General features: G+C 37.9%; 1 protein-coding gene across 1 annotated transcript in view; it reads left to right on the forward strand.

Annotated features, from left to right (window-relative positions):
* Herc4 (HECT and RLD domain containing E3 ubiquitin ligase 4) overlaps nt 1-25866 on the forward strand; it is a 768218-nt gene that overhangs the window by 426739 nt on the left and 315613 nt on the right. The window contains exons 16-17 of the mRNA XM_090378812.1: nt 2470-2583; nt 13365-13457. Of these exons, the coding sequence (XP_090234938.1) occupies nt 2470-2583; nt 13365-13457 (207 nt within the window). The remainder of the gene's footprint in view (nt 1-2469; nt 2584-13364; nt 13458-25866) is intronic.

Raw genomic sequence — 25866 nt, forward strand, 5'->3', positions numbered from 1 at the left:
AAGTTTTATCTTTGCTAGCAGATAAAGTTAAGTTGATATTTACAAAATCTAGAATAACTTTTATTCTGTGAGATATATACCTGAAAATTTGGACGGAGGCATATAAAAATTAGGCTTAATAATAGAGTTATAATAATTACAGCATGAAACAAAATTGAAAAATTATGTTTGAATAGGAAGTGCTTTTAAGTTTGATCCTCTGAAGTTATGCTGATCTCATACTGACATTGAATATTCGCTGGGAAGCTGTCCACCAAAAAAGCAAGGCAACAAGTTCTGTTTTCTACAGAGGCAGATCTTAGCTCATGGAGAGTCTTTAGAGGTGGCTTAGCTTGCAGTTCACCTCCTTAGGATATCTCAAATATGCTCAGTGGGATTTAGATCCAGTGACTTTGCTGCTTAGTCTTTTCTTTGAATATCTTTGATTTATAGATACTCTTGCACCAGTTGAGCTATATGTGGACAAACATTGTCCACAAGTGGACAATGTTTGTCCACATAAAGATGGATGTCACTTGTACTAATTTCCTGTTTACACAAGGAGTTAGGACCATTGGTGTAGCAAGAAAAAGACTGAAATTGAGATGAAGGCTCTTTTGTTAGTGTGCTTAAACAACAGCAAGGATCTTCCATCAGACATGTGAGAAGGATTACATAATATACAGAGTAGCTAGACTATCCATTATTCTTGTTATCCAGACCTACGTGGACTTAGTTTGTTAAAAGTGATGCTACTTGTGAATATCTCACTAAGCTTTGAAATGCCACCACCATGCTGTATCAAATGTTTTTTGTTGTGGTGATACTAGCACAGTCTATTCTGAGCATTTTGGAGAAAAATATATTCCTTTTCCTTTTACATATTATTTAGTTCTCTTATTTTAAAATAATCTCAAACAGCACCATATCTTACAGTTAGTAAGAGGCCAGGAAGGAAAGCCACCTTTCTGTTTTTGTATTTTGGTTCACACTATTAACCAAAGTAATCTCTGCTTGTTTCATCTGGTAACACTGTCTCTGTGTCGTGGGTTTGAAATTATGGGTAGTACAGTCAACTCCTAGGGCCAAAAGAAGTAACAGAATGGACTGTGTAGTTTTTTTTAACATGACCGCTGGTAATATCAGTACAAATTAAGACAATTTCATTATAAAACACATGAGACTAGTTATAATTAGATATTTATCACTTTTACACTTTAAATCTGACTATAGTTACTCTAAATTGTATGATAATATGTGATAATTGTGTGGATAATACGCTTTGAATGCCACAGTACTACATCGAGCAACACTCAGCAGTTCATTCTAGAAACCTTGATAACAATTTACCATTCTCCCTGCTTGTCACTTAACAAGCCAAGATTTTTGTGAAAAATCTAAATGCGAAAAATTAAGTTTCAGCAATACAGTGTCCTGTTTCTTTGTGCATCAAGCACTTTTTGAATGCCACTCTCTCTCTCTCTCTCTCTCTGTGTGTCTGTCTGTCTGTGTGAGAGAGAGAGAGAGAGAGAGAGAGAGAGAGAGAGAGAGAGAGAGAGAGAGAGAGACAGACCGATCTGTGGTTACCCAATGTGTTTTTATAAAATTATAGGCTTAAAGTCAAGTTTACAGATGATACAAAGATCAGGAGAGTGGTTACTTGACAGTAATCAGAGTATATTACTGCAGCAAGAGCTAGAAAATATTAGAGAAATGGGCTTAGAAGTGGCAATTGAAGTGCAATGACAAATTCAAGGTAATGAATATGGGTAGCAGTAATCACAGAATAATATACCAACTGTGTGGCACTACACTCAAGGCTGTAGAGAACAAAAAAGACTATATAGGCCATTTTTTTTTTTACTTTACTTACCTGTGATTGAGAAGTTTAAGGCTTTGAATGGATTGAGTAAACTCAATATTTATTGCAGCCTTCATCTTGCATAGGCAACACATAAGGGCTCGTAAATTTAGAGTGAGGAAGAATGATTTCAGGATTGATGTGCAGGAATTTGCTTTTAGCCTGAGGGGCTAGTTGATTGTTTCAACAAACTTCCATCGGGTGTTATTGAAGTGCATAGTTTTAATAAATTTTAAGGAAGAATTGGAATTGGACAAATGATGTGAAAGTTTTTTTTGCTCATTCTGTATAAGTTTGTTTCCTCCAAAAACTTTCCATTACCGTATAATACAGTATTAGTATAATACTAATGAAAGTAAGGCCATTAGACAAGTGAATGACCCATTCTGTGATAGGAGAGAACAGTATCCTAGGATAAAAGTTTATAAATTATGATATGTGGGTTTACAAATAAATTACATGCATGGAAATAATATAATTATTTTATTATAAGAAGATATTATGACCTCTTCACTGTTGACATTTAAAGTAGCTGTAAATAAATCTGGTCATATTTGTATCGTAATAATCTTAAATTCAGTATTGAATATTAATGTTGTTTAATGTCGAATATTTATCTGTTTTTCAAGGTTAATATTGAAAATGAGGAACTGATACCTTATCGAGAATTCTACATTCCAGAAGTAACTGAGAAGGTTGATGTACGTTATGATTATGCAGTGTGGAGTAGGCAGTCGTATAGAGTATGTATAAAGTATATTGGTAAAAGTTAAATTTTATATCATGGCTATACCTTTTCATATTTGAGGAATTTTTTATTTCAGTATAAACATGTATTTGTAAATTTCAAATAAATTATTTGAAATCATATTATTATAAGCATTATACAGGGTGTCTCAAGAATATTGGTACAAACGTTTAGGGAAGGTAGGTAACATCTAAAGGAATGTGAATCGCATAGGAACCCATAACCGGAAACGTCACGGGAAAGTAGTAGCAGAGGCACAAGAAGCAGAAATGACACAAGACAGTAATTAGTGGCAAACATTTATTTGACATAATATTAACAATGGAGTATGAGATGGATGCATTTCATGATGTTACAACAGATGCCCGAAGGTTTCACCATGAGATGCGATGCATGCGTGACACCAATGCAGCATGGATTGGCGGACACGGTCGAACACACCTGGAGTTTCTTTGACAGTAGCAGCAGCGCAGAGGAGTCTCTCCACAAGATCCATTTCCGTCTCCACAGGCAATTCATACATGATAGATCTGAGGCCCCCCCACAGAAAGAAATCAAGGCTTGATAAATCAGGTGAACGTGTGGGGGCCAGGCAACGGGTCCACCACAGCCAATCCATCGACGCCCAAAACGCCTATTCAAATGGTCATGAACACACTTTCCATAATGGGCAGGCGCCCCATCAAGTTGAAACCAAATGTTGCGTCTCACATTTGCTGGAACATCGTCAAGTAACCCTGGTAGAACTTGTTCAAGAAAGATCCGATATTTAGCGGAGTTCATGCGGGATGGTAACAGGTATGGGCCGACTAAGCAGTCACTGACCATACCTGCCCACACATTTATTGTGACGTTGTGTTGCATGGGGGCACACACCATGTGGGTTGTCGTGAGCCCACACATGAGCATTGTGCTGATTGAATAAGCCTTCCTGAGTGAAATAAGCTTCAATCGTGAACAAAACATAGGCTGAAAAATTCAAGTCTTGAACACTGTCTTGGAGAAACCACTGCGCAAAAGCCACATGTGCAGGATGATCTTGGGGGAGCAGTAACTGAACCCTTTGGAGATGAAAGGAGTGTAAGGAATCGTCGTGCCAGACACGTCATACACTGCAACAAGACACTCCTAAGGCAGAGGTAGCGGCACGTGTGCTGGTAGTAGGATTATTCTGGACGGCATTCAACAAACTTTCTTCCATGGTGGGAGTTCGTGTCGAATGTGGTCTGCCCGCACTACTCCTGTTACCTCTAAATGACCCATAATTGCACAAATTTTGATGCACATGCACAAACAAATGGTGGTCCGTTACATGTCTGTCTGGGAAGTGTTCTCCATAAATTCGTTGAGCGGCTCGTCCATTGCCCTCTGCTAATCCATACACTAGGTGCATGTCTGCCAATTCACACTTCGTATATCGATGCATGCTCTTCGTGTGGCAACTACTGCTTGAATGAGTAAACCAGAAATTTTCCCTCTCGCGAACTGATGAACAGCGCCATCTACCGACTTACAGTGACGCTTCCAGTAATGGGTTCCTATGCAATTCACATTCCTTTAGATGTTACCTACCTCCCCTAAATGTTTGTACTCAATATTTTTGAGACACCCTGTATATAAAAACATCCTTTATTGTCAACCAAGAGGCAGATCTTCTCCTACCATGGAAACCTCTTCAGCATATTCCCAATATGGAGAAGCTGAATGGGTTTACATTGTAAGATGAATATAAATTTATATGTATGTATATACACTGTGCTGCCACTTTATTAGGTGCACATTTTTGTGCACACTCCTGTGCACAAAAATGGTTTTACCCACAACATTGCAAGTTACATGATCACAGTTGTGGATATAAATGCAGCAGAACAACCTTTCTAGTATCAGTTAAGCGTACAAACCGTAGCAAGAATTGGGAAAAGGAGTGATCTAATGGACTTCTAATGTGGCATGGTAGTTGGTGCAAGGTGTGTTGGACAAAGCATCTCTGAAACGGCAGTACTCCTGAACTTTTCACGCACCACAGTTTCAAGGGTGTATTGAGAATGGTGCAACGAACAGAAAACATCCTCTCAACGGCTCTCCTGTGGAAAAAAATCACTTGTTGATGAGAGAGTTCAGAGGAGGATGGCTAGAATTGTGCAAGTAAACAGATGGGCTACAATATAGCACATCATGTCAGAATACAACCATGGTGCGCAGAACAAAATATTGCAACGGACCACTAGTTGCACTTTGTTGCGAATGGGCTACAACAGCCGATGGCCACATTGAATACCTTTGTTATCAATGAAGAAAAATAGAGCATGCCTCCTGTGGGCACAGAAACACCATCTCCAGCATTCCCCTTTCTAAATAACTCCTCATGTGTGAATGTAGATGCAAAATACTCATTTAGTTTGTTAGCCACCTGAGCAGGATCATCAACAGTTCAACCATCAATATTCAGTGGACCAATCTGATTCATCCCTTTCCTTCTAGAGTTAACATAGGTAAAGAACTCTTTGCTATTTTTCTTGGCATACTTTGCCAAAGATTTCTCATAATCTGCCTTTGCCTGCCTAATCTCCTTTGTGACTTGGTTACAGACCAGCTTATATCTTTCATAAGCTTCCATGTCATCCATTAATTTATATGTATCCCATGCATTTTTCTTCTCTGCCATGTGTCTCATTAGTTCATCTGACATCCATTTAGGTCTCAATTTTCCAATATTCCTTAGTTGGTATGTAAAGCCTAGTAGCTTCCAAGATTAATTCTTTGAATGCTTCCCATTTTGAATTTGCTGTTGGTAACATCATCAGTTGGTCCCACCGTATAGAATTTAAATACTGTCTTAGACCACTGTAGTCACCTTTACGAAAGCAAAAACCCTTCCCTTTACCCCTGATGGGAGTTACCTCTTTGAGTAAATCCCACTTCAGCACACTGTGATCACTGCCACCTAGTGGTTCCTTTATCTGCAAATTCTTAATGCATGAAGAATCACTACTGATAATCAGATCAAGAGTATTACTCCCACTAGTTGCGGCGCCTCTGTAGCCAGGTCGGCAGGAGCAGCAGTGCATAGCACACGCTTCTTGATTAGACCAGGGTTCGAGCCCGTGACCACCAAATTAGGAGGATGCCGAAAGGTCAGGGAATGACCACCGCATATTCCCGGAACAGTATGGCCTTAGTTGCTAATGCTCCTAAAAACCAAACCAACAATAACCCTCTAGTTGCCTCTCGAACATGCTGATATAGAAAACAATCATCCAATAAATCCACAAAAGCCTTGCTAGTGTGTGAGTGACCAACACACAAATTCCAGTCAATATCTGGGAAAGTAAAATCCCCCATTATAAGACTCACTGATTTACTGGCCCACTCTATTTCTTATTATACTCATCAGAGTCAGTAGGCGCTGGTACTCTCAATTTTGATCTCCCAATGCTTATGTCACTGCACTGTCCAGCGATGCCGACTGGCTTCACTTCCTTGGATTTTGTGTTTCTTAATCTGTATGATACACCACGTTTCTGATAGCCCAACAATATCTGCCTTTGATGTTTTGAACAATAACTGAAATTCATCAACTTTATTTACCAAACTCCTAGTATTGGTGTATACACAAGTATACACGCACCTGTTCCTATTCTTAGCTACCCTAACACAACTCATGTGTTTTTAGTACCGCAAATACTCCAAGCAGTCTCATAAATATACTGCATCTTGTTTTCCAGGCTGCTGCTCGTTCCAATAGAGGCAGTGCAAGAATCACTCTCACGTACTGTTAATCTATTAGTCATTGTATCCCCCAAGGGGTGGATGGGATCTATCCAGTTATATTTAAGGAGGCAGCAAAGGAAGTAAGCAAACCCTTAGCCATAATTATGAGAGCTTTTTTTGGACTCAGGGGAGGTACCCATGGACTGGAGATGTGCAAATGTTGACCCCAATACACAAAGGAGGATTAAAGGGCGACACATGTAATTATAGACCTGTTAGTTTAACTTCTGTTCCAGGAAAATTAATTGAGGCACTGGTTAAAGAAGCACTGCAGAATCATCTAGACAAGACTTCAGTTATAGCTCTGACACAGCATGGTTTTGTTAAGGGAAAGTCTCGCCTGACCAATTTGATTGGATACTATGATGTGGTCACAAAGGAACTGGATGCAGGGAATAACTTTGATATCATATATTTGGATCTTAGAAAGGCTTTTGATACTGTTGCACACGGAGACTGCTGAACAAATTGGAGCAGTGTGGCATTGGAGGCAAATTGCTGCTATGGATAAAGGGATGACTGAGTGGGAGAACACAGAGAGTGGTAATCAAAGGACACTGCTCATCATCTACTAATGTTATTAGTTGAGTCCCTCAGGATTCAGTGTTGGGTCCATTGTTGTTTTCTGTATTTATAAATGATATTCATGATGGTATATCAAGCTTAATGTCCAAGTTTGCAGACGATACGAAGGTTGGCAAGGTTGTTAAGGACAGCAGTGACAGTATGCTGCTGAAACAGGATCTAGAAAAGTTGAGCAGATGGGCGGAGAGATGGCAAATGAAGCTTAAAATTGACAAATGTCAAGTACTACAGATGGGAAGCAGTAACCCCAGAGTAACATATCAACTCTGTGATACTATACTGACAGTGGTAGAGAACGAAAAGGAACTGGGGAGTGCAGACAGTTTGCAAGCGTAGCTCAGGTGTCTTGTCAATGATATACAGGAATTTTTCTAGCAGAGACAAGGCAATGGTCAGGCCACACCTTGATTACTGTATATTGTCTGGAGGACTCATTTTAAGAAGGATGTAGAGCTGTTGGAATGAGTACAGAGAAGGGCAGCAAGATTAGTGAATGGAAAAAAGGGTTGCTCTTACGAAGAATGGCTTAAGTTTTGCAAATTAATTACAGTGTCTGGAGACTAGGCACCTGTGAGGTGATCTGATTGAGGTGAATAAAGCCTTGAATGGTTTGAGCATGCTCAGTGCTGATGGGATTCTTCCTCTTGCTCAGAATAATCACCTGAGAGGGCATAAATTCAAATTGAGGAAAGACAGATGTAGGATAGATGTGTGGAATTTTGCCAGCAGGTAGTTGGTTGGTGGAACAGACTTCCATCCATTGTTGTGGAAGTTGATAGCCTAAATAAATTTAAGTCTTAGTTGAAGAGGTATTTGGAACGAACGGAGGGTTGAAATTGGTGCGTTTTTTTTTTTTGGCTGGTGCTGCTTAAGCTTTCTTTCTTGCATCATATGCCTCTACTAATGCTATCTTTCTCATGCCAGTAACTTTCACCAAATTTTTTGGAACAGCCGTTCTCATGCTCCTGAGCTATTTGACAGGTTAACCTGTGATCAGAAAATATCATTTCCATGATTTTCACCATATTGCCATTAATCCTCTTCTGTACATGAGCGTGGAACCTTCCATCATCATGAACATCTTCCTTTCTTCTCAGAACCTTTTGCTATGGTGGCATCACTGCAAACCTTTTTTTTTTAGCATTAGTAGAGACATTTGATGCATGAAAGCAAGCTTATGCAGCATCAGCCAAAAAAAAAAAATAAAGTAAAATAAATAAATAAAAAATAACCACTTCCACTTCACCCATCTGTTCGTTCGAAATACCTGTCCAGCTGAGCCTTAAACTTATTTAGGCTATCAACTTCCACGACAAGAGATGGAAGTCTGTTCCACCTACCAACCACCCACTGGCTAAAGGCAAATTTCCGCACATCTATCCTACATCTGTCTTTCCCCAATTTGAATTTATGCCCTCTCAGGTGATTATTCTGAGCAAGAGGAAGAATCCCATCAGCATTGAGCATGCTCAAACCATTCAAGGCTTTGTACACCTCTATCAATCACCTCGCTGGTGCCTAGTCTCCAGACACTGTAATTCGCAAAACTTAAGCCTTTCTTCGTAAGAGCACCCCTTTGTTCCATTCACTAATCTTGTTGCCCTTCTCTGTACTCGTTCCAGCAGCTCTACATCCTGCCTGAAATGAGGCCTCCAGGCCTGTATACAGTACTCTAGGTGTGGCATGACCATTGCCTTATACAATGGAATAATCACCTCCTTATCCCTGCTAGAAAAATTCCTATATATCATTGACAATACACCATGAGCTACTCTTGCAGCCCGTCTGCATTGCTCAGAGGACTTCATTTCTGCCTGCAAACCACCCCCAGGTCCCTTTCATTCTCTACCACTTCAGTGTAGTACCACAGAGTTGATACGTTGCTCTGGGGTTGCTGTTTCCCATATGTAGTACTTTACATTTGTCAATGTTAAACTTCATTTGCCACCTCTCAGCCCATCTGCTCAACTTTTCCAGATCCTGTTGCAGCAGCATAGTGTCAGTAGTGTCCTTGACGACCCTGCCAACCTTCGTATCGTCTGCAAACTTGGACATTAAGCTTGATATACCATCATCAGTATCATTTATAAATACAGAAAATAATAATGGACCCAACACTGAACCCTGAGGAACTCCACTAATAACATTAGTCCATGATGAGCAGTGTCCATTGATTACCACACTCTGTCTTCTCTCCCTCAACCACCCCTTTATCCATAGCAGCAATTTGCTTCCAATGCCACACTGCTCCAATTTGTGCAGCAGTCTTCCATGTGCAACAGTATCAAAAGCCTTTCTAAGATCCAAGTATATAATATCAAAGTTATTCCCTGCATCCAGTTCTTTTGTGACTGCATCATAGTATCCAATCAAATTGGTCAGGCAAGACTTCCCCTTAATAAAACCATGCTGTGTCCGAGCTATAACTGAAGTCTTGTCTAGATGATCCTGCAGTGCATCTTTAACCAGTGCCTCCATTAATTTTCCAGGAACAGAAGTTAAACTCACAGGTCTATAATTACTTGTGTCAGCCTTTGATCCTCCCTTGTGAATTGGGGTCACATTTCCACATCTCCAGTCCATGGGTACCTCCCCTGAGTTCAAGGAAGCTCTCATAATTATGGCTAAGGGTTTGCTTACTTCCTTTGCTGCCTCCTTTAATATAACTGGATAGATCCCATCCACCCCAGGTGCCTTTCTTGTGTTTATCTTCAACAATTTCTCCTCCCCTTTACTCCCAGTTACTACAAGATTCTCTAGCTTACTGCTAGAGTAGAATACACCTCTGGCATTCCCCTCGCTGAATAACTCCTCATGTGTGAATGTCGATGCAAAATATTCATTTAGTTTGTTAGCTACCTGAGCAGGGTCATAAACAGTTGACCCATCGATATCAAGTGGACCAATCTGATTCATCCCCTTCTTTCTAGAGTTTACATAAGTAAAGAACTCTTTGCTGTTTTTCTTCGCATCCCTTGCCAAGGATTTCTCGTAATCTGCCTTCACCTGTCTAACCTCCTTTGTAACTTGGTTACAGATCAACTTGTATCTATCATAGGCCTCTGTGTCACGTGTTAATTTGTATGTATCCCATGCATTTTTCTTCTCTGCCATATGCCTCATTAGTTCATCTGACATCCATTTAAGCCTAAACCTTGAACAATATTTCTTAGTTGGTATGTAAAGCCTAGTGGCTTCCAAGATAAGTTCTTTGAATGCTTCCCATTTTGAATTTGCTGTTGGTAACATCATCAGTTGATCCCACTGTATAGAATTTAAATACTGTCTCAGTCCATCGTAGTCGCCTTTACGAAAGCGATACCCCTTCCCTTACCCCTAATGGTAGCTACCTCTTTGAGTAACTCCCACTTCAGAACACTATGATCACTGCCACCTAGTGGTACATTTATCTGCAGATTCTTAATGCATGAAGAATCACTACTGATAATCAAATCAAGAGTATTACTCCCTCTAGTTGCCTCCCGAACATGCTGATGTAGAAAACAATCATCCAATAAATCCACAAAAGCCTTCCTAGTGTGTGAGTGACCAGCCCCCAAATTCCAGTCAGTATCTGGGAAATTAAAATCCCCCATTATAAGACTTTCTGATTTACTGGCCCACTCTATTTCACTGTACAGTTTCTTATTATACTCATCAGAGTCATTAGGCCTATAGCACACTCCTACTCTCAATTTTGATCTCCCAGTGCTTATGTCACACCAAACTGACTCGACACTGCACTGTCCAGCGATGTCGACTGGCTTCACTTCCTTGGATTTTATGTGTTTCTTAACTAATAGCATAACCCCTCCTCCCTTCCTATCCTGTCTATCCTTTCTGTAGACATTGTACTCCCCAAATTCCAGTTCTGTATTCCTTATATCTGTGTGACGCCACGTCTCTGAAATCCCAACAATATCTGCCTTTGATGTTTTGAGCAATACCTCAAATTCATCAAATTTATTTACTAAACTCCTAGCATTGGTGTACATGCAAGTATACATGCACCTGCTCTTCCTCTTAGCCACCCTAACACAACCCATGTGTTCACTTGTACCCCCATGATTCCCAGCAGTCTCTGAAATATCCTGCATCTTATTTTCCAGGCTGCTGCTCATTCCAATAGAAGGAATGCAAGAATCACTTTCTTCTCTGCCAGTGGCTACTGTTAATCTATTAGTCCTTGTATCCCCCCAATCTTGCAGTTTTCTGACCCACCTAACACTGCTTCGATAGCATCAGCAAACATTCTTGCACCCTTTCTATTTAAGTGTATCCCATCCCTGTAGAAGCAGTTTCTCCTGTTAACAAGTACAGACGAGGCTGAAAAAAATTCTACCCCTTGAGCCCTGCGCAATCTTTCCAGGGCCGAATTGTTCGACAGGCCTCTCATCATATACTCCCTCCTATTGTGTCTGGTCAGAATTGCAGACACTTTCAAATTCAACCCTAATTCACGGCTTTTTTTCATCACTGACCTGTACTTGTTAAGTAATTCCGCCGGTCTCCTACTCTTAATATCATTAGTGCCTTGTACAACTATATCACATTTTGTGCCCTTAAAAGTTACCTCAACACTTGTAATGTTTCACTTTGGGTTTTACCAAGTTTATGCAAAATTTCACAATCACTCTTCGTTCAGTTAAGTTGCTTCTTTTAAAACAAACAAACAGTGTATGTTCCACTTCATTGAGCTACCATTTAGCGAGTATTAAACATAGAACATTGAAATTTGTCTGGAAAGTTGAGTGTTATGTTACCATCAAATGGTACCAATGGAACTGTTGCCACATCTTTATGTGGCTTCCTCTGTGAGGGTACAGCATCATGTCTCTCCAGTTCCCTTTATCACAACCTTTCTTCTTGGTCTCAGCATAGTTTTGTGATCTCATCATGACCCTTATGTCATCAAACCACGTTATTCTCCTTCCTCTTGATCTTTCCCTCAAGGATTGTCAGTGTTTTTTGTCCAGCTGATCTTCTTAGCATGTGACCTGCCAGTATTATTTTTCTTTGAATCATTTCCATTAGTAAAGATCTTTGTGTTCTCATTCTGTGTAGGACATCAATGTTTGACATGTGCTCCATCCATAAAATTTTTTATGTTCTTCTGAAGCCACATCTCGAAGGCTTCTATCTGTTGTTGCATTCTTTTCTTATAAGTCCAAGATTCACTTGCATATATAAAAACTGCCAAACCAATGTTCTAATCATTCTTTTCTTTGTTTCAATTCCCACAATACTCCTCAATAGGTCTTTATTTCTCCAAAAGGCATCTTTGACCATGGCTGTTTTTATTTTTCTTTCCTGATTTCCAGTGTCAGTAAAATGGGTACCCAAATATTTGTATTCTATTGTTTTTGCTATTTTCATGTTGTTGATCACAATGTCTAGTTCAGTTTTACTGATTTTCTTAACTTTCAGATGTTTTGTCTTCTCTGCGTTTAGTTCAAGGCCGTAGCCTTTGCCTTCCTCAATTAGCAAACATAATAGGCTAACTAGGTCATTTTTGTTGTCAGCCAATAAAACGATATCATCAGCATATCTAAGATTGTTTTACCAAATGCCATTGATATTAATCCCCAAGTCTTGTTTTTCTATCTTCCACATCACAGTTTTTCTGTAAATATTAAAGAGGTTCAGAGAAAGAACACATCGTTGTCTAATTTGATTTTCACCACTGTGGTCTTTCACTTAATCATTTGTAATTTTTGGTTGATGTAGACCTTCTTAATAAGGCTGTGTGCCACATCATCTGGTGTGAAAGACAAACATGGTCTCAAAAGTTAATTTCCTGGCCTTGTACATAATTCATGCAACACAATATAAGCTTAGATACTAATGCACTATTTAAATAATTGCAGGAATAACAATAAGAATCTAAAGGAAATCTATAAATGTTGGGAAAATTGTGTTGGTGGAAGGTATATACACACTATTGTAATTTCGGTGACCAAATATTTAGCACAATAAATTCTGCTTTGAAATAATTCATGTGGTCCATTAATTTTATTCTTTTAACAGTATTTCTTTATTAATAAAGAAATACTTTTATGTACTGTTTAAAGATAATTTCTATCATATGTACATTGAAACTTTATTTAGCTTAAGGGTCTAATTTAATAAAGTTAAGGTTCAAATACTGACAAGAACTTCATTAGACCCCTGTGTTCTGTTTCTTGGAAGAGTGACATACATTAATATATTTTATAATATAGCCCTATATTTCTTCATGTTTTGCCCTTTTAAAATGTTTTAAAGTTTGTCAGGCAGGATAACTGGGTAATAATTACCCATATTTCTCTTTAATATTGTCATTTATGCCTTTGTGAATAGTTTTTTTTTTTTAAATTTTGCAAATCATAATATACTTTAATTTACTTCCAAAAATGAACATTGTTAAAATTTCTTGTTTAGCATAAAAAGCTTTACTTCTGTGATTACCCTTTTGTGTTTGATGCCCAAGCAAAGACACTCATTCTGCAAACTGATTCAGCTATTCAGATGCAGGTAAGCTAAAGCATAAATGAAATAATACACTTCAGGAATTTGATAGGAAAGAAATAATTATATTGAAAAAAATTAATTATGCTTCTCAATAATTTGCACTTAAAAAAAATACAAGATAGTGTTTAAAGGCAAATCATTCAGGTTACTATGATCATGATGGATAGCAAGGCCAAATGTTCATTGCTATTGGTGGGGACATTGAGCCCAAATTTTAATAGATGAGATTATAAAATTTTTGATTTATGCTTTACATTTGAGAAAAGTTTGTTGTACAGTCACAGCGTATCATATTTATGTTATAAAAGTAGAGAGAAGTTAAAGAACTTGATGCATTGTTAATAGCATTTTAATAATAATTTTTAGATTATGATTTTAAGCTAGTAAACAGAAATCTTTAAAATGACTGGGCAGTGATAAAGTAATGAATATTATTTGAAAATACTTTCAGGTACTGCTTTAATAGTTTTCTTTCAATCTGGGTTTACAGATCACAACTTTGAAAGATCTATACCAGACTTGGCAGTGAGTAGATCGCAGATTTAATTTCGGTCAGTCACGGCGAATTTTAAATATACAGTCATCCCTCGATTTGTGCACCTTGTGCAATGAAATTTTTGAGATGGTAGATCACGGCACATTTTGAAGGAAAAAAGTAGATCGCATCACAAATTAAGTTGGCCATTCCTGATCTATACCATTGAATCCAAAATAAATTTTAAGCAAACAGTTACATTGAAAACAATTCTTTAATAAGTAAAAATATTGCCAATAAATAGATAAATATTGTCCAATATACAATTCAGTAAAACACATCATTAAAAGTAAAAATAAATTAATAAATAAAAAAGTGTAGGTAATGTTTTCAGTACATTACATTTCAGATGTGTTAAATTTTTTAATTTCATTCTCATTTTCTTTGATTAATAGAAGTGGAGAGTAAATAACTAATTAACTTGTTACTGATTAATTGCTTAATATATAATTGTTTTTACTTTGTTCCACACTCTCGATATTCACCCAACTCTCTGTAATGTACCTTACTTATTTCTTTCTGGATATTAATAACAGTTTAAATATAATATATATTTTGTTTCTGTTGTGATTCATATAATACACAAATATTAATAATTTATAATTTATATATTTAATGAACTTGTTAAAAAAAAATGGCTTCTCAAAAATTATAGACTTATAAGTGCAACCACCACGTCACCTATTTATTCAGGAATCAACACAAGGCAGCAGACATGATATCCAGTGCCTCAGCTGCAATATGTGATATACAGATAGTCTGTATGATATTTATGATAAAAATAAATAAAAATTGCCAGATTTCTGTTTGTCTGATTTTAATAAGATTTAATATGCGTGATTTATAAACATGTTGGGGAAAGAAAAAAAAAAAGGTGCTCAATGCATATATATTCAAAAACACTTAATGAAAAAAATTACTGAAGCTTGGAAAAAAATATTTGTTTTCTTTGTCAACAGGGAAAAGCCTTGAATGGACAGAGATGAACTATGACACTTCTAGTGCCATGGCATGGATATTTTCTAGAAACAGCAAAACATTTATGTGACTGGGAAATAGTCTGATTTGGCACCAGCGCTTAATTTCTTTCGAATACAGTCAGTCCTCATATAACATGTGTTTACACTACACGAATTCGATCCATAATAATTTATAAATAGGGGAACAATATCTTATATAACACTAACCGAATTCGCTTATGCATGGCTCGCCTTTTTGTTTACAAGAAATGGCAGTCGAACGCAGAATCACCCCAACCGAACGCAACATGATAGTAATGAAGAGAAGATTCTGAAAATGTATTTATGTTTTTTATATCAGTGAAGGGGAAACACATTTCACCATAATAATGTAAAAACCCACACAATTCCAGCTATCAGTATTATCGCAAATGCAATTAGATCGAGTTTACTACCAGTTTATAACAGATTCCACTAGCAGAAATGCAATTGGAATTTGTTTTTATTGTTTTATATCAGTAACCCCCAGAAATGTGATTTAGAAAAATGTGAACTAGTGAGTGTTAATAGTTATCTCTGCCTTTACAGTGTTGTTTATTCAGTTGCTACACGTGTGCAGCTTCGTTTATGTGTATCAAGCGTGCCTCCTCATTTTGTAATTGTGCTTTATTCCCTAAAAATGAGTAAAATACTTAAAAGGTGTGAAAAGGAAGCATCCTGGTGAAGACACTACAGATTCAGAGAGAAAAAGAAAAGCAATATCGATAAACAGAGGCAGGCTGGGTCAAAAATTCTTACCTGGGAAAATTTGTAGTGGCCTTATACTAGCGTTTATGGCCAAAATCACACTGACTTCCGGCCCACCGGGGTTTCCCCAGTAAGGCTTGTGGTCAGTCCGCCTCTATCGATAGAGAAAAAAATATGAAATCATCGTTTGAGCGAAATGAAAGACCATGTGATATTGCACGTGCTACAGGCGTAAATGAGGCAATGCCGAGAATTAGAAAGAATGCAGAGAAAATAAAAACAACTTTCATAGCAGGAACTACTCAAAGTGTAATTAAAATCCATTAGATCAAGACACAAAGAATTGGAAGAGATGGAACGGCTGTCATCTGTTTGGATAGAAAATCAAACAAAGAACAAGTTTGCTTACGATAGAAGCAAAAGCATTATAATAGTTGTAATAAAATATTTAAATATTTTATTATTATTATTTATTGTGTTTTGTAATTTTTGGTTATAAATGTGTGTTCAATCTTGGTCGGTCGGCACCTAACCCTGTTTTTCCCATAGGGCCTGTTTATGTTGCACGATTTTGCATTGCACGAGGGTTTCTAGGAACTTAACTATCTTGCTATACGAGGACTGACTGTATCAACAAATCAAAGACAGAATAAATAAATAAATGAATGAATGCAGTATTCCCTATCATAATTAATGGCATAATCCTCATTGCATAAATAAATAAACAAATAATCTTTATTGATACTAGTAATCAAAAGGTGTGGTGCACAATCAATAGCAGTATTTGTAGAATAAGAGAAGTTTATCTCAATATTATATGTAGAACACTTCCGTATGCTACTCTCTAGAAGTTAAAACGAATATAACATTACGCCGAATGATTACGGTAAAAAATGGTAAATTGAAAATAATTAAAAAATCAATTTGAACACAATTAAAAAGCAATTAAAAATTAATTGAAAAAATTGAATTAAGTTTAATGCAGATTTTGAAAAACGATCATCTTTCCTGTGGCTGACAAAGCTTTTGATCATATGTCACGATTACAGGAATATAAATTACTGAGTATGTGTGAGCATGAATCTTAAATAGAGATTATTTGTCTTTGTGTATGCATGTAAAAGTCCACGAATCAGAGATTAGATATGGATGCAAACGTTAATAGAATTCTCATGTAATTTTATTTCAACCGTTTCAGCAATTAAAAGCCTCGTATAATTACGTTGGATACTAAGTATTTTGGCATCGTTGAATAAAAATGTTTTTCATTAATGGCATGAAAGGCTAATTCTGATGCTGCTGAATGAGAAGCATGAACTAAGGAAGTGTGCTGTTTAACTCTAAAATTTGGCAGGAATCGCGTTGACCCTTGATAAAACGAGTTGCAATCTCTACAAGAAATATTGTATACCAGGTCATTTATTTTTGTTGCGAATGAGGAAAGGACTGAGCGACTATTCAGCATAGCATGCAATTTCCTTATTGGTCTGGCCACAATCTTAAAGTCGATATCTTTAAAGAATATGTTAAGCTGTTTGTGCCACTGTTCAACGTATGGGACAGAAATAACATATTTTTTGATGTTACTGTTGTTGGTTGGTGTAGTTTTTGTATCTTATCCTTAGCTTGTACCCAAATTCGGTTTATTGTAGCAAGAGGGTAACCCCTGTTTAAGAATCTGCTAGTTAATGTCTGTATTTCTGAGTCTAAAGCAGATTCTGTAGTTGAATATAAGCATTGAGAAATTGATTAAAGATAATAGACCTTTTGTAGGTGAGCAGGTGATAGCTGTTATAATGCAGAAGCATTTTTAGCTCTTGTTGATTATTCTTCTACAAATATTGAAATCAGCATTATATTGAGCATCATAGCTCTGGTTTATACTATCAAAAGCAATAGCAGTATAAAACTACAAAGATGAGCTTAAATGGGAGGAAATAAATTAAACAGCAAAAAAAACCAGCAATCAATACAAAAAAAAAAAAATGTTAACAAAAAGAATGTGAACAAAAAAAAAGTTAATTTTGCTACAATGAAGGAGGCCACAAAGTATGTCCACTGATCTGACTGTTCAACAGTCTTGTAGGAGTTTGGCTAGAAGAATTGCCTTTGGAAGAATCTATCCAGTTATATTTAAGGAGGCAGCAAAGGAAGTAAGCAAACCCTTAGCCATAATTATGAGAACTTTTTTTGGACTCAGGGGAGGTACCCATGGACTGGAGATGTGCAAACGTTGACCCCAATTCACAAAGAAGGATCAAAGGGCAACACAAGTAATTATAGACCTGTTAGTTTAACTTCTGTTCCAGGAAAATTGATAGAGGCACTGGTTAAGGGAAAGTCTTGCCTGACCAATTCGATTGGATACTATGATGTGGTCACAAAGGAACTGGATGCAGGGAATAATTTTTGATATCATATATTTGGATCTTAGAAAGGCTTTTGATACTGTTGCACACGGAAGACTGCTGCACAAATTGGAGCAGTGTGGCATTGGAGGCAAATTGCTGCTATGGAAAAAAGGGGTGGTTGAGGGGGAGAAGATGGAGAGTGGTAATCAATGGACACTGCTCATCGTGGACTAATGTTATTAGTGGAGTCCCTCAGGGTTCGGTGTTAGGTCCATTATTGTTTTTTTTTTATAAATAATATTGATGATGGTATATCAAGCTTAATGTCCAAGTTTGCAGACAATACAAAGGTTGGCAGGGTTGCTAAGGACACTACTGATGCTATGCTGCTGCAGTAGGATCTGGAAAGGTTGAGTAGATGGCTTGAGAGGTGGCAAATGAAGTTTAACATTGACAAATGTAAAGTACTACATATGGGAAACAGCAACCCCAGAGCAACATATCAACTCTGTGGTACTACACTGACAGTGGTAGAGAATGAAAAGGACCTGGGGTAATTGTGCAGGCAGATATGAAGTTCTCTGAGCAGTGCAGATGGGCTGCAAGAGTAGCTCATGGAGTATTGTCAATGATATACAGGAATTTTTCCAGAAATGATAAGGAAGTGATTATTCCCTTGTATAAGGCAATGGTCAGGTCACAATTTGAGTACTGTATACAGGTCTGGAGGCCTCATTTCAAGAAGAATGTAGAGCTGCTGGAACGAGTACAGAGAAGGGCAACAAGATTAATGAATGGAACAAAGGTTGGTCTTACGAAGAAAGGCTTAAGTTTTGCAAATTAAAGTGTCTGGAGACTAGGCACCAGCATGGTGATCTGATAGAGGTGTATAAAGCCTTGAATGGTTTGAGCATGCTCAATGCTGATGAGATTATTCCTCTTGCTCAGAATAATCACCTAAGATGGCATAAATTCAAATTGAGGAAAGACAGATGTGGGGAAATTTGTCTTTAGCCAGCGGGTAGTTGGTTGCTGGAATGGACTTCCATCTCTTGTTGTGGAAGTTGATAGTCTAAATAAATTTAAGGTTCAGCTGGACAGATATTTCGAACGAACGGCAGGGTGAAGTGGAAGTTTTTTTTTTTTTTTGTCTGATGCTGCATAAGCTTGCTTTCTTGCATCATATGCCTCTACTATTGCTAATGTCTTCTGCCAAGCTTTCAAAATCGGGGATATACCCTGATAAGGCCAACCGTGAAAAATCTTCTGTATACAAGTCCATAAGAGTAGCCGATTCATTATTATTATCAGCCATATGGTGCAAGGAAGCCTGAGGCTTTTGCTACACCAGGCAAAAAAAAATTCTGAGTTACTCTAAGAGAGAGAGAGAGAGAGAGAGAGAAAGGAAATCACCAAAAAAGAGAAGAATGATGATATCCAGCTCAGGACCCTGGGTTTGTAAAGCTCATACTCACCAGATGTGAGCCCCTTATGTGGAACCAAAACAGGAATTTAAAAGTTCCTGCATTTTTTTTTATATTTGGGTACTTTTCTTGGCAAACATATTTCATAGTCTTCTTCTGATGTTGTGACTTTTAGGAAGACATCGTTTTGCAATGTAATAATTTAAATTTTAAGTCATATTTTCTCCATGTGATAGATCTCAGTGATTTTTTTCTGCAATTTGTTTCGTATCTAATTCAACATTAAATGGATAAGAAATGTATTGAACAATGTCTTCAATTGTTTTAAAATCACTGAATCCGGTTTCAAAATCATCCACAAGTTTCTCAATTTCAGAATCACATTTCTCACTATTAAAATCAAAAACAGGATATTTTTGCAAATGATCTTGCATATTTGCAAAATGATCAAAATATTTCTTCTTTGAGATCCTTAGCTATTTCCAAAAATTGATATTTATATGCATATCAGAAATATTACTAATCAGTGCATTGAAGTGCCTTTCTAAATTTCATTTTTTGGGTATAGCACGTAAGCATTGCAAATCAAACAACATTTTTCTTTATTCATTACAAAAAAGTTTTCTAGTTCCCACTCTTCTTGAAAATGATAAGTTTTGCTCTTTTTTGTAGTATTTATTTTAAACCAAAGGTTATTAAAATAACATACAAGTACTGTCCAGTTATTAATATTAAGTACGCTAAATAAGAATTTGACACACACACACACTATGCACTCCAATGTAACTGCGTGAATTTTCACTAGACAAAACCTAGTGGCGACAAGAGTAGTCACATGATTCACCGGATTTGTAATAAGCATATACAGTGGAGTGCATAATGATATTTAGATTTTAACTAATATATTTTTTTTATATATTTAAAATTCGTCGTGATCGACCGAAATTAAAGCTGCCATCAACTGGTAGATGGCAATCAACTTGTTGGCCACCCCTACTCTAGCCTATGTGAGCAACAAATGTTCACAGTTCACATAAGCCTCAGCTTATGTGAACTATGAACATTTGTTGAAATATTGGAATGTTTGGTTGTCTTTTTCTCCCAGAAAGTGTTCTACACTGACAGACTGTCCATAGTCAGCTACACTGAATGTGTACATTCAGTCTTTTTGCTGTCTCTCAAAAATAACATTTATCAACAAGTTCTCTATATAATATCCTGTTTCTACAGTCTTTTAGCATTAGCATTAGGATTAGCAGAGGCATACGATGCAAGAAAGCAAGCTTACTCAGCACCAGCCAAAAAAAAAAAAAAAAACCCACTCCCATTTCACCCCTCCGTTCGTTGGAAATACCCGTCCAGTTGAGCTTTAAACTTGTTTAGGCTATCAACTTCAACAACAAGTGATGGAAGTCGGTTCCACCAACCAACCACCCGCCGGCCAAAGGCAAACTTCCGCACATCTATCCGACATCCGTCCTTCCTCAATTTGAATTTATGCCCTCTGAGGTGATTATTCCGAGAAAGATGAAGAATCCCATTGGCATTGAGCATGCTCAAACCATTCAAAGCCTTATACACCTCTATCAGATCACCTCGCCGGTGCCTAGTCTCCAAACTCTGTAATTTGCAAAACTTAAGCCTTTCTTCGTAAGAGCAACCCTTTGTTCCATTTACTAATCTTGTTGCCCTTCTCTGTACCCGTTCCAGCAGCTCTACATCCTTCTTGAAATGAGGCCTCCAGACCTGTATACAGTACTCAAGATGTGGCCTTACCATTGCCTTATACAAGGGAATAATCACCTCCTTATCCCTGCTAGAAAAATTCCTGTATATCATTGACAAGACACCATGAGCTACTCTTGCAGCTCGTCTGCACTGCTCAGAGAACTTCATATCTGCCTGCACAATTACCCCCAGGTCCTTTTCATTCTCCACCACTGTCAGTGTAGTACCGCAGAGTTGATACGTTGCTCTGGGGTTACTGTTTCCCATATGCAGCACTTTACATTTGTCGATGTTAAACCTCATTTGCCACCTCTCAGCCCATCTGTTCAACCTTTCCAGATCCTGTTGCAGCAGCATAGCGTCAGTATTGTCCTTAACAACCCTGCCAACCTTTGTATCATCTGCAAACGTGGACATTAAACTTGATATCCCATCATCAATATCATTCATAAACACCGAAAACAACAACGGACCCAACACTGAACCTTGAGGAACTCCACTAATAACATTAGTCCACGTTGAGCAGTGTCCATTGATTACCACTCTCTGTCTTCTGCCACTCAACCATCCCCTTATCCATAGCAGCAATTTGCCTCCAATGCCACACTGCTCCAATTTGTGCAGCAGTCTTCCATGTGCAACAGTATCAAAAGCCTTTCTAAGATCCAAGTATATAATATCAAAGTTATTCCCTGCATCCAGTTCTTTTGTGACTACATCATAGTATCCAATCAAATTGGTCAGGCAAGACCTGCCCTTAACAAAACCATGCTGCGTCTGAGCTATAACTGAATTCTTGTCTAGATGATCCTGCAGTGCTTCTTTAACCAGTGCCTCCATTAATTTACCTGGAACAGAAGTTAAACTAACAGGTCTATAATTACTTGTGTCAGCCTTTGATCCTCCTTTGTGAATTGGGGTTACATTTGCACATCTCCAGTCTATGGGTACCTCCCCTGAGTCCAAGGAAGCTCTCATAATTATGGCTAGGGGTTTGCATACTTCCTTTGCTGCCTCCTTTAATATAACTGGATAGATCCCATCCACCCCAGGTGCCTTTTTTATGTTTATCCTCAACAATCTCTCCTCCACTTTCCTCTCAGTTATTACAAAATCATCCAGCTCACTGCCAATGTTTACTTTACCTACATCATTCTCCTTCCTGAATAACTCCTCATGCGTGAATGTAGATGCAAAATACTCGTTTAGATTGTTAGCCACCTGAGCAGGATCCTCAACTGTTGAACCATCAATATCCAGTGGACCAATCTGATTCATCCCTTTCCTTTTCGAGTTCAAGTATGTAAAGAACTCTTTTCTGTTTTTCTTTGCATCCTTTGCCAAGGATTTTTCATAGTCTGCCTTTGCCTGCCTAATCTCCTTTGTGACTTGGTTACAGACCAACTTATATCTATCATAGGCTTCCATGTCACCCATTAATTTGTATGTATCCCATGCATTTTTCTTCTCTGCCACATGTCTCATTAGTTCATCTGATAACCATTTAGGCCTAAACCTTGAACAATATTTCTTAGTTGGTATGTAAAGCCTGGTAGCCTCCAAGATTAGTTCCTTGAATGCTTCCCATTTTGAGTTTGCTGTTGGTAACATCATCAGTTGGTCCCACCGTATAGAATTTAAATACTGTCTCAGACCATCATAGTCGCCTTTACGAAAACAAAAACACTTCCCTTTACCTCTGATGGTAGTTACCTCCTTGAGTAAATCCGACTTCAACACACTGTGATCACTGCCACCTAGTGGTTCATTTATCTGCAGGTTCTTAATGCATGAAGAATCACTACTGATAATCAGATCAAGAGTATTGCTCCCTCTTGTTGCCTCACTAACATGCTGATGTAGAAAACAATCATCCAATAAATCCACAAAAGCCTTGCTAGTGTGCGAGTGACCAAACCACAAATTCCAGTCAATATCTGGGAAATTAAAGTCCCCCATTATAAGACTCTCTGATTTACTGGCCCACTCTATTTCCCTGTACAATATCTTATTATACTCATCAGAGTCATTAGGCCTATAGCACACTCCTACTCTCAATTTTGATTTCCCTATGCTTATGTCACACCAAACTGACTCGACACTGCCCTGTCCATCGATGTCGACTGGCTTCACTTCCTTGGACTTTGTGTTTCTTAATTAATAGCATAACCCCTCCTCCCCTCCTGTCCTGTCTATCCTTTCTATACACATTGTATTCCCCAAATTCCAGTTCCGCATTACTTATATCTGTGTGACACCACGTCTCTGATATCCCAACAATATCTGCCTTTGATGTTTTGAGCAATACCTCAAATTCATCAAATTTATTTACCAAACTCCTAGCATTGGTGTACACGCAGGTATACATGCACCTGTTTCTATTCTTAGCTACCCTAACACAACCCATGTGTTTACTTGTACCGCAATGACTACCAGCAGTCTCTGAAATATCCTGCATCTTGTTTTTCAGACTTCTGCTCATTTCAATAGAAGCAGTGCAAGAATCACTTCCACCTCTGCCACTGGCTACTGTTAATCTATTAGTCCTTGTATCCCCCCCAACTAGCAGTTTTCCGACCCACCTAACACTGCCTCGACAGCATCAGCAAAAATTCTTGCACCCTTTCTATTTTTGTGATACAAATAAATGCTTGCTGTCAGAGGGCTATACATGCCATCCTTGACAGGAATAAAAAATATCTTTTATTTCTTCTTTCATTCCCATTTAAAGAGAACATACATAACACTAATCATTAGCAATCGTACACCCTAATTTTGGTTATCCAGTCTTTCCCTATCATCGTTAAACTTATATAAAACACTCTGAGGAAGTTTGCTGTTACTTCATCAGTTTCTCTATGCCTATCTTTAGAGAAACTACAAAGGGGCAACATCCTGTCAATTAAAGGCTCTACAGTATTGTTTTATGAGCCATATGATTTGGTTTTACTATATTGTGTGAGCTGGACTTCAGTATGCTTTTTGGTCCTTATACACTATGTCAACCAGCCTTCACAATCATTATAATGGATGAACTGGTCCATGATGATTGGTTCTAGCATTATAGTAGTACCTAATTGGTAGCCCACAAAAATATTAGTGGTCAGAGAGGACTCTCACCACAGTAATATTTAAGAGTGAATGGTCCCATTGTAGCTCCTTCAAGGCTAGACATAAAAAAAAACTGATAAAGTAGTACAGAACTTTGTAATACAATTTTCTCAGATTGTATTTTTAACAATGAATGGGAGAAACTGTTTCTCCAAAATGGAGTCATTCCATGTAGTAGCCATTACTGCTTATATACAGCTCCCTCATTAGAGGCTGACATTGTGGTATCACAAGTGAAGCAGTGCTATAGTGTGAAACTTAACACTCCTCCTAATCTGGCATTCTTTTCCCACGATAAAAGCGATTATGTATAGTCTGCCATTGCTGAAAAATTTTGGGAGCAGACCATATGATATCCCCTTTATGGATATCATATGGTCTGCTCCCATCATCAACATTTCACATAGATTATAAATATAGTGCAAGCACATCAGAAATACATAGCTATATCTGAATAAATCAGAATATTAGTAAAACGACATCGTTTTAAGTTATATCTCATACTGTGAATACCTTCACAACGAGTTGCCATGATATTGCACTACTTCGAATAAGTAATGCTTCACCTAAGGAGAAGACTAATGTTACTTATTCTCAGATGGATACCGCCACCCACACGGCACCGTTTTGAAATATGGTAGGGGGTAAAGTTCTCGGTTATCCTCATACTATGTGGCAGCAATAATTCAGACACAGCATGGGTTTGTTAAGGGAAAGTCTTGTCTGACAAATTTGATGGTATTAAGGGTAAGTTGCTACAATGGATAAAAGGATGGTTAAGTGGGAGAAGACAGAGGGTGGTAATCAATGGGTGCTGCTCTTCTTGGACTAATGTTATTAGTGGAGTCCCACAGGGTTCGGTGTTAGGTCCACTGTTGTTTTGTATATTTATCAATGATATTGATGAAGGTATATCAGGCTTAATGTCGAAGTTTGCAGATGATACAAAGGTTGGCAGGGTTGTTAATGACAGTAATGGCAGTGTGCTACTGCAACAGGATCTAGATAATTTGGGAAGATGGGCTAAGAAGTGGCAACTGAAGTTTAACCTTGACAAATGCAAAGTACTGCATATGGGTAGAAGTAACCCCAGAGAAACGTACCCTGTGTGGTACTACACTTAAGGTGGTAGAAAATGAAAAAACCTGGGAGTAATTGTGCAGTCAGATATGAAGTTTTCTGAGCAATGCAGACAGGCTGCCAGGGCAGGTCATGGGGTTTTGTCAATGATATATAGGAATTTTGCTAGCAGGGAAAAGGAGGTGATTATCCCTCTGTATAAGGCAATGGTCAGGCCACGCCTTGAGTACTGCGTACAGGTCTGGAGACCTCATTTTAGGAAGGATGTAGTAGTAGTAGTAGTAGTAGTGGTACTTGATGCAAGAAAGCAAGTGTAGGAGCTTATGCAGCATCAGCCAAAAAAAAAAAAAATCACACCATACCCTCCAAATGCCTGTCCAGTTCCTCCTTAAATTTATTTAACCTATCAACTTCCACAACGACAGATGGAAGTTTGTTCCAGCAATTAACCACCCGCTGGCTAAAGGCAAATTTCCG

Source organism: Mastigoproctus giganteus, chromosome 8 (genome assembly GCF_048544385.1).
Source record: "Mastigoproctus giganteus isolate SK-2022 chromosome 8, ASM4854438v1, whole genome shotgun sequence".
In the NCBI taxonomy this organism is placed as follows: domain Eukaryota; kingdom Metazoa; phylum Arthropoda; class Arachnida; order Uropygi; family Thelyphonidae; genus Mastigoproctus; species Mastigoproctus giganteus.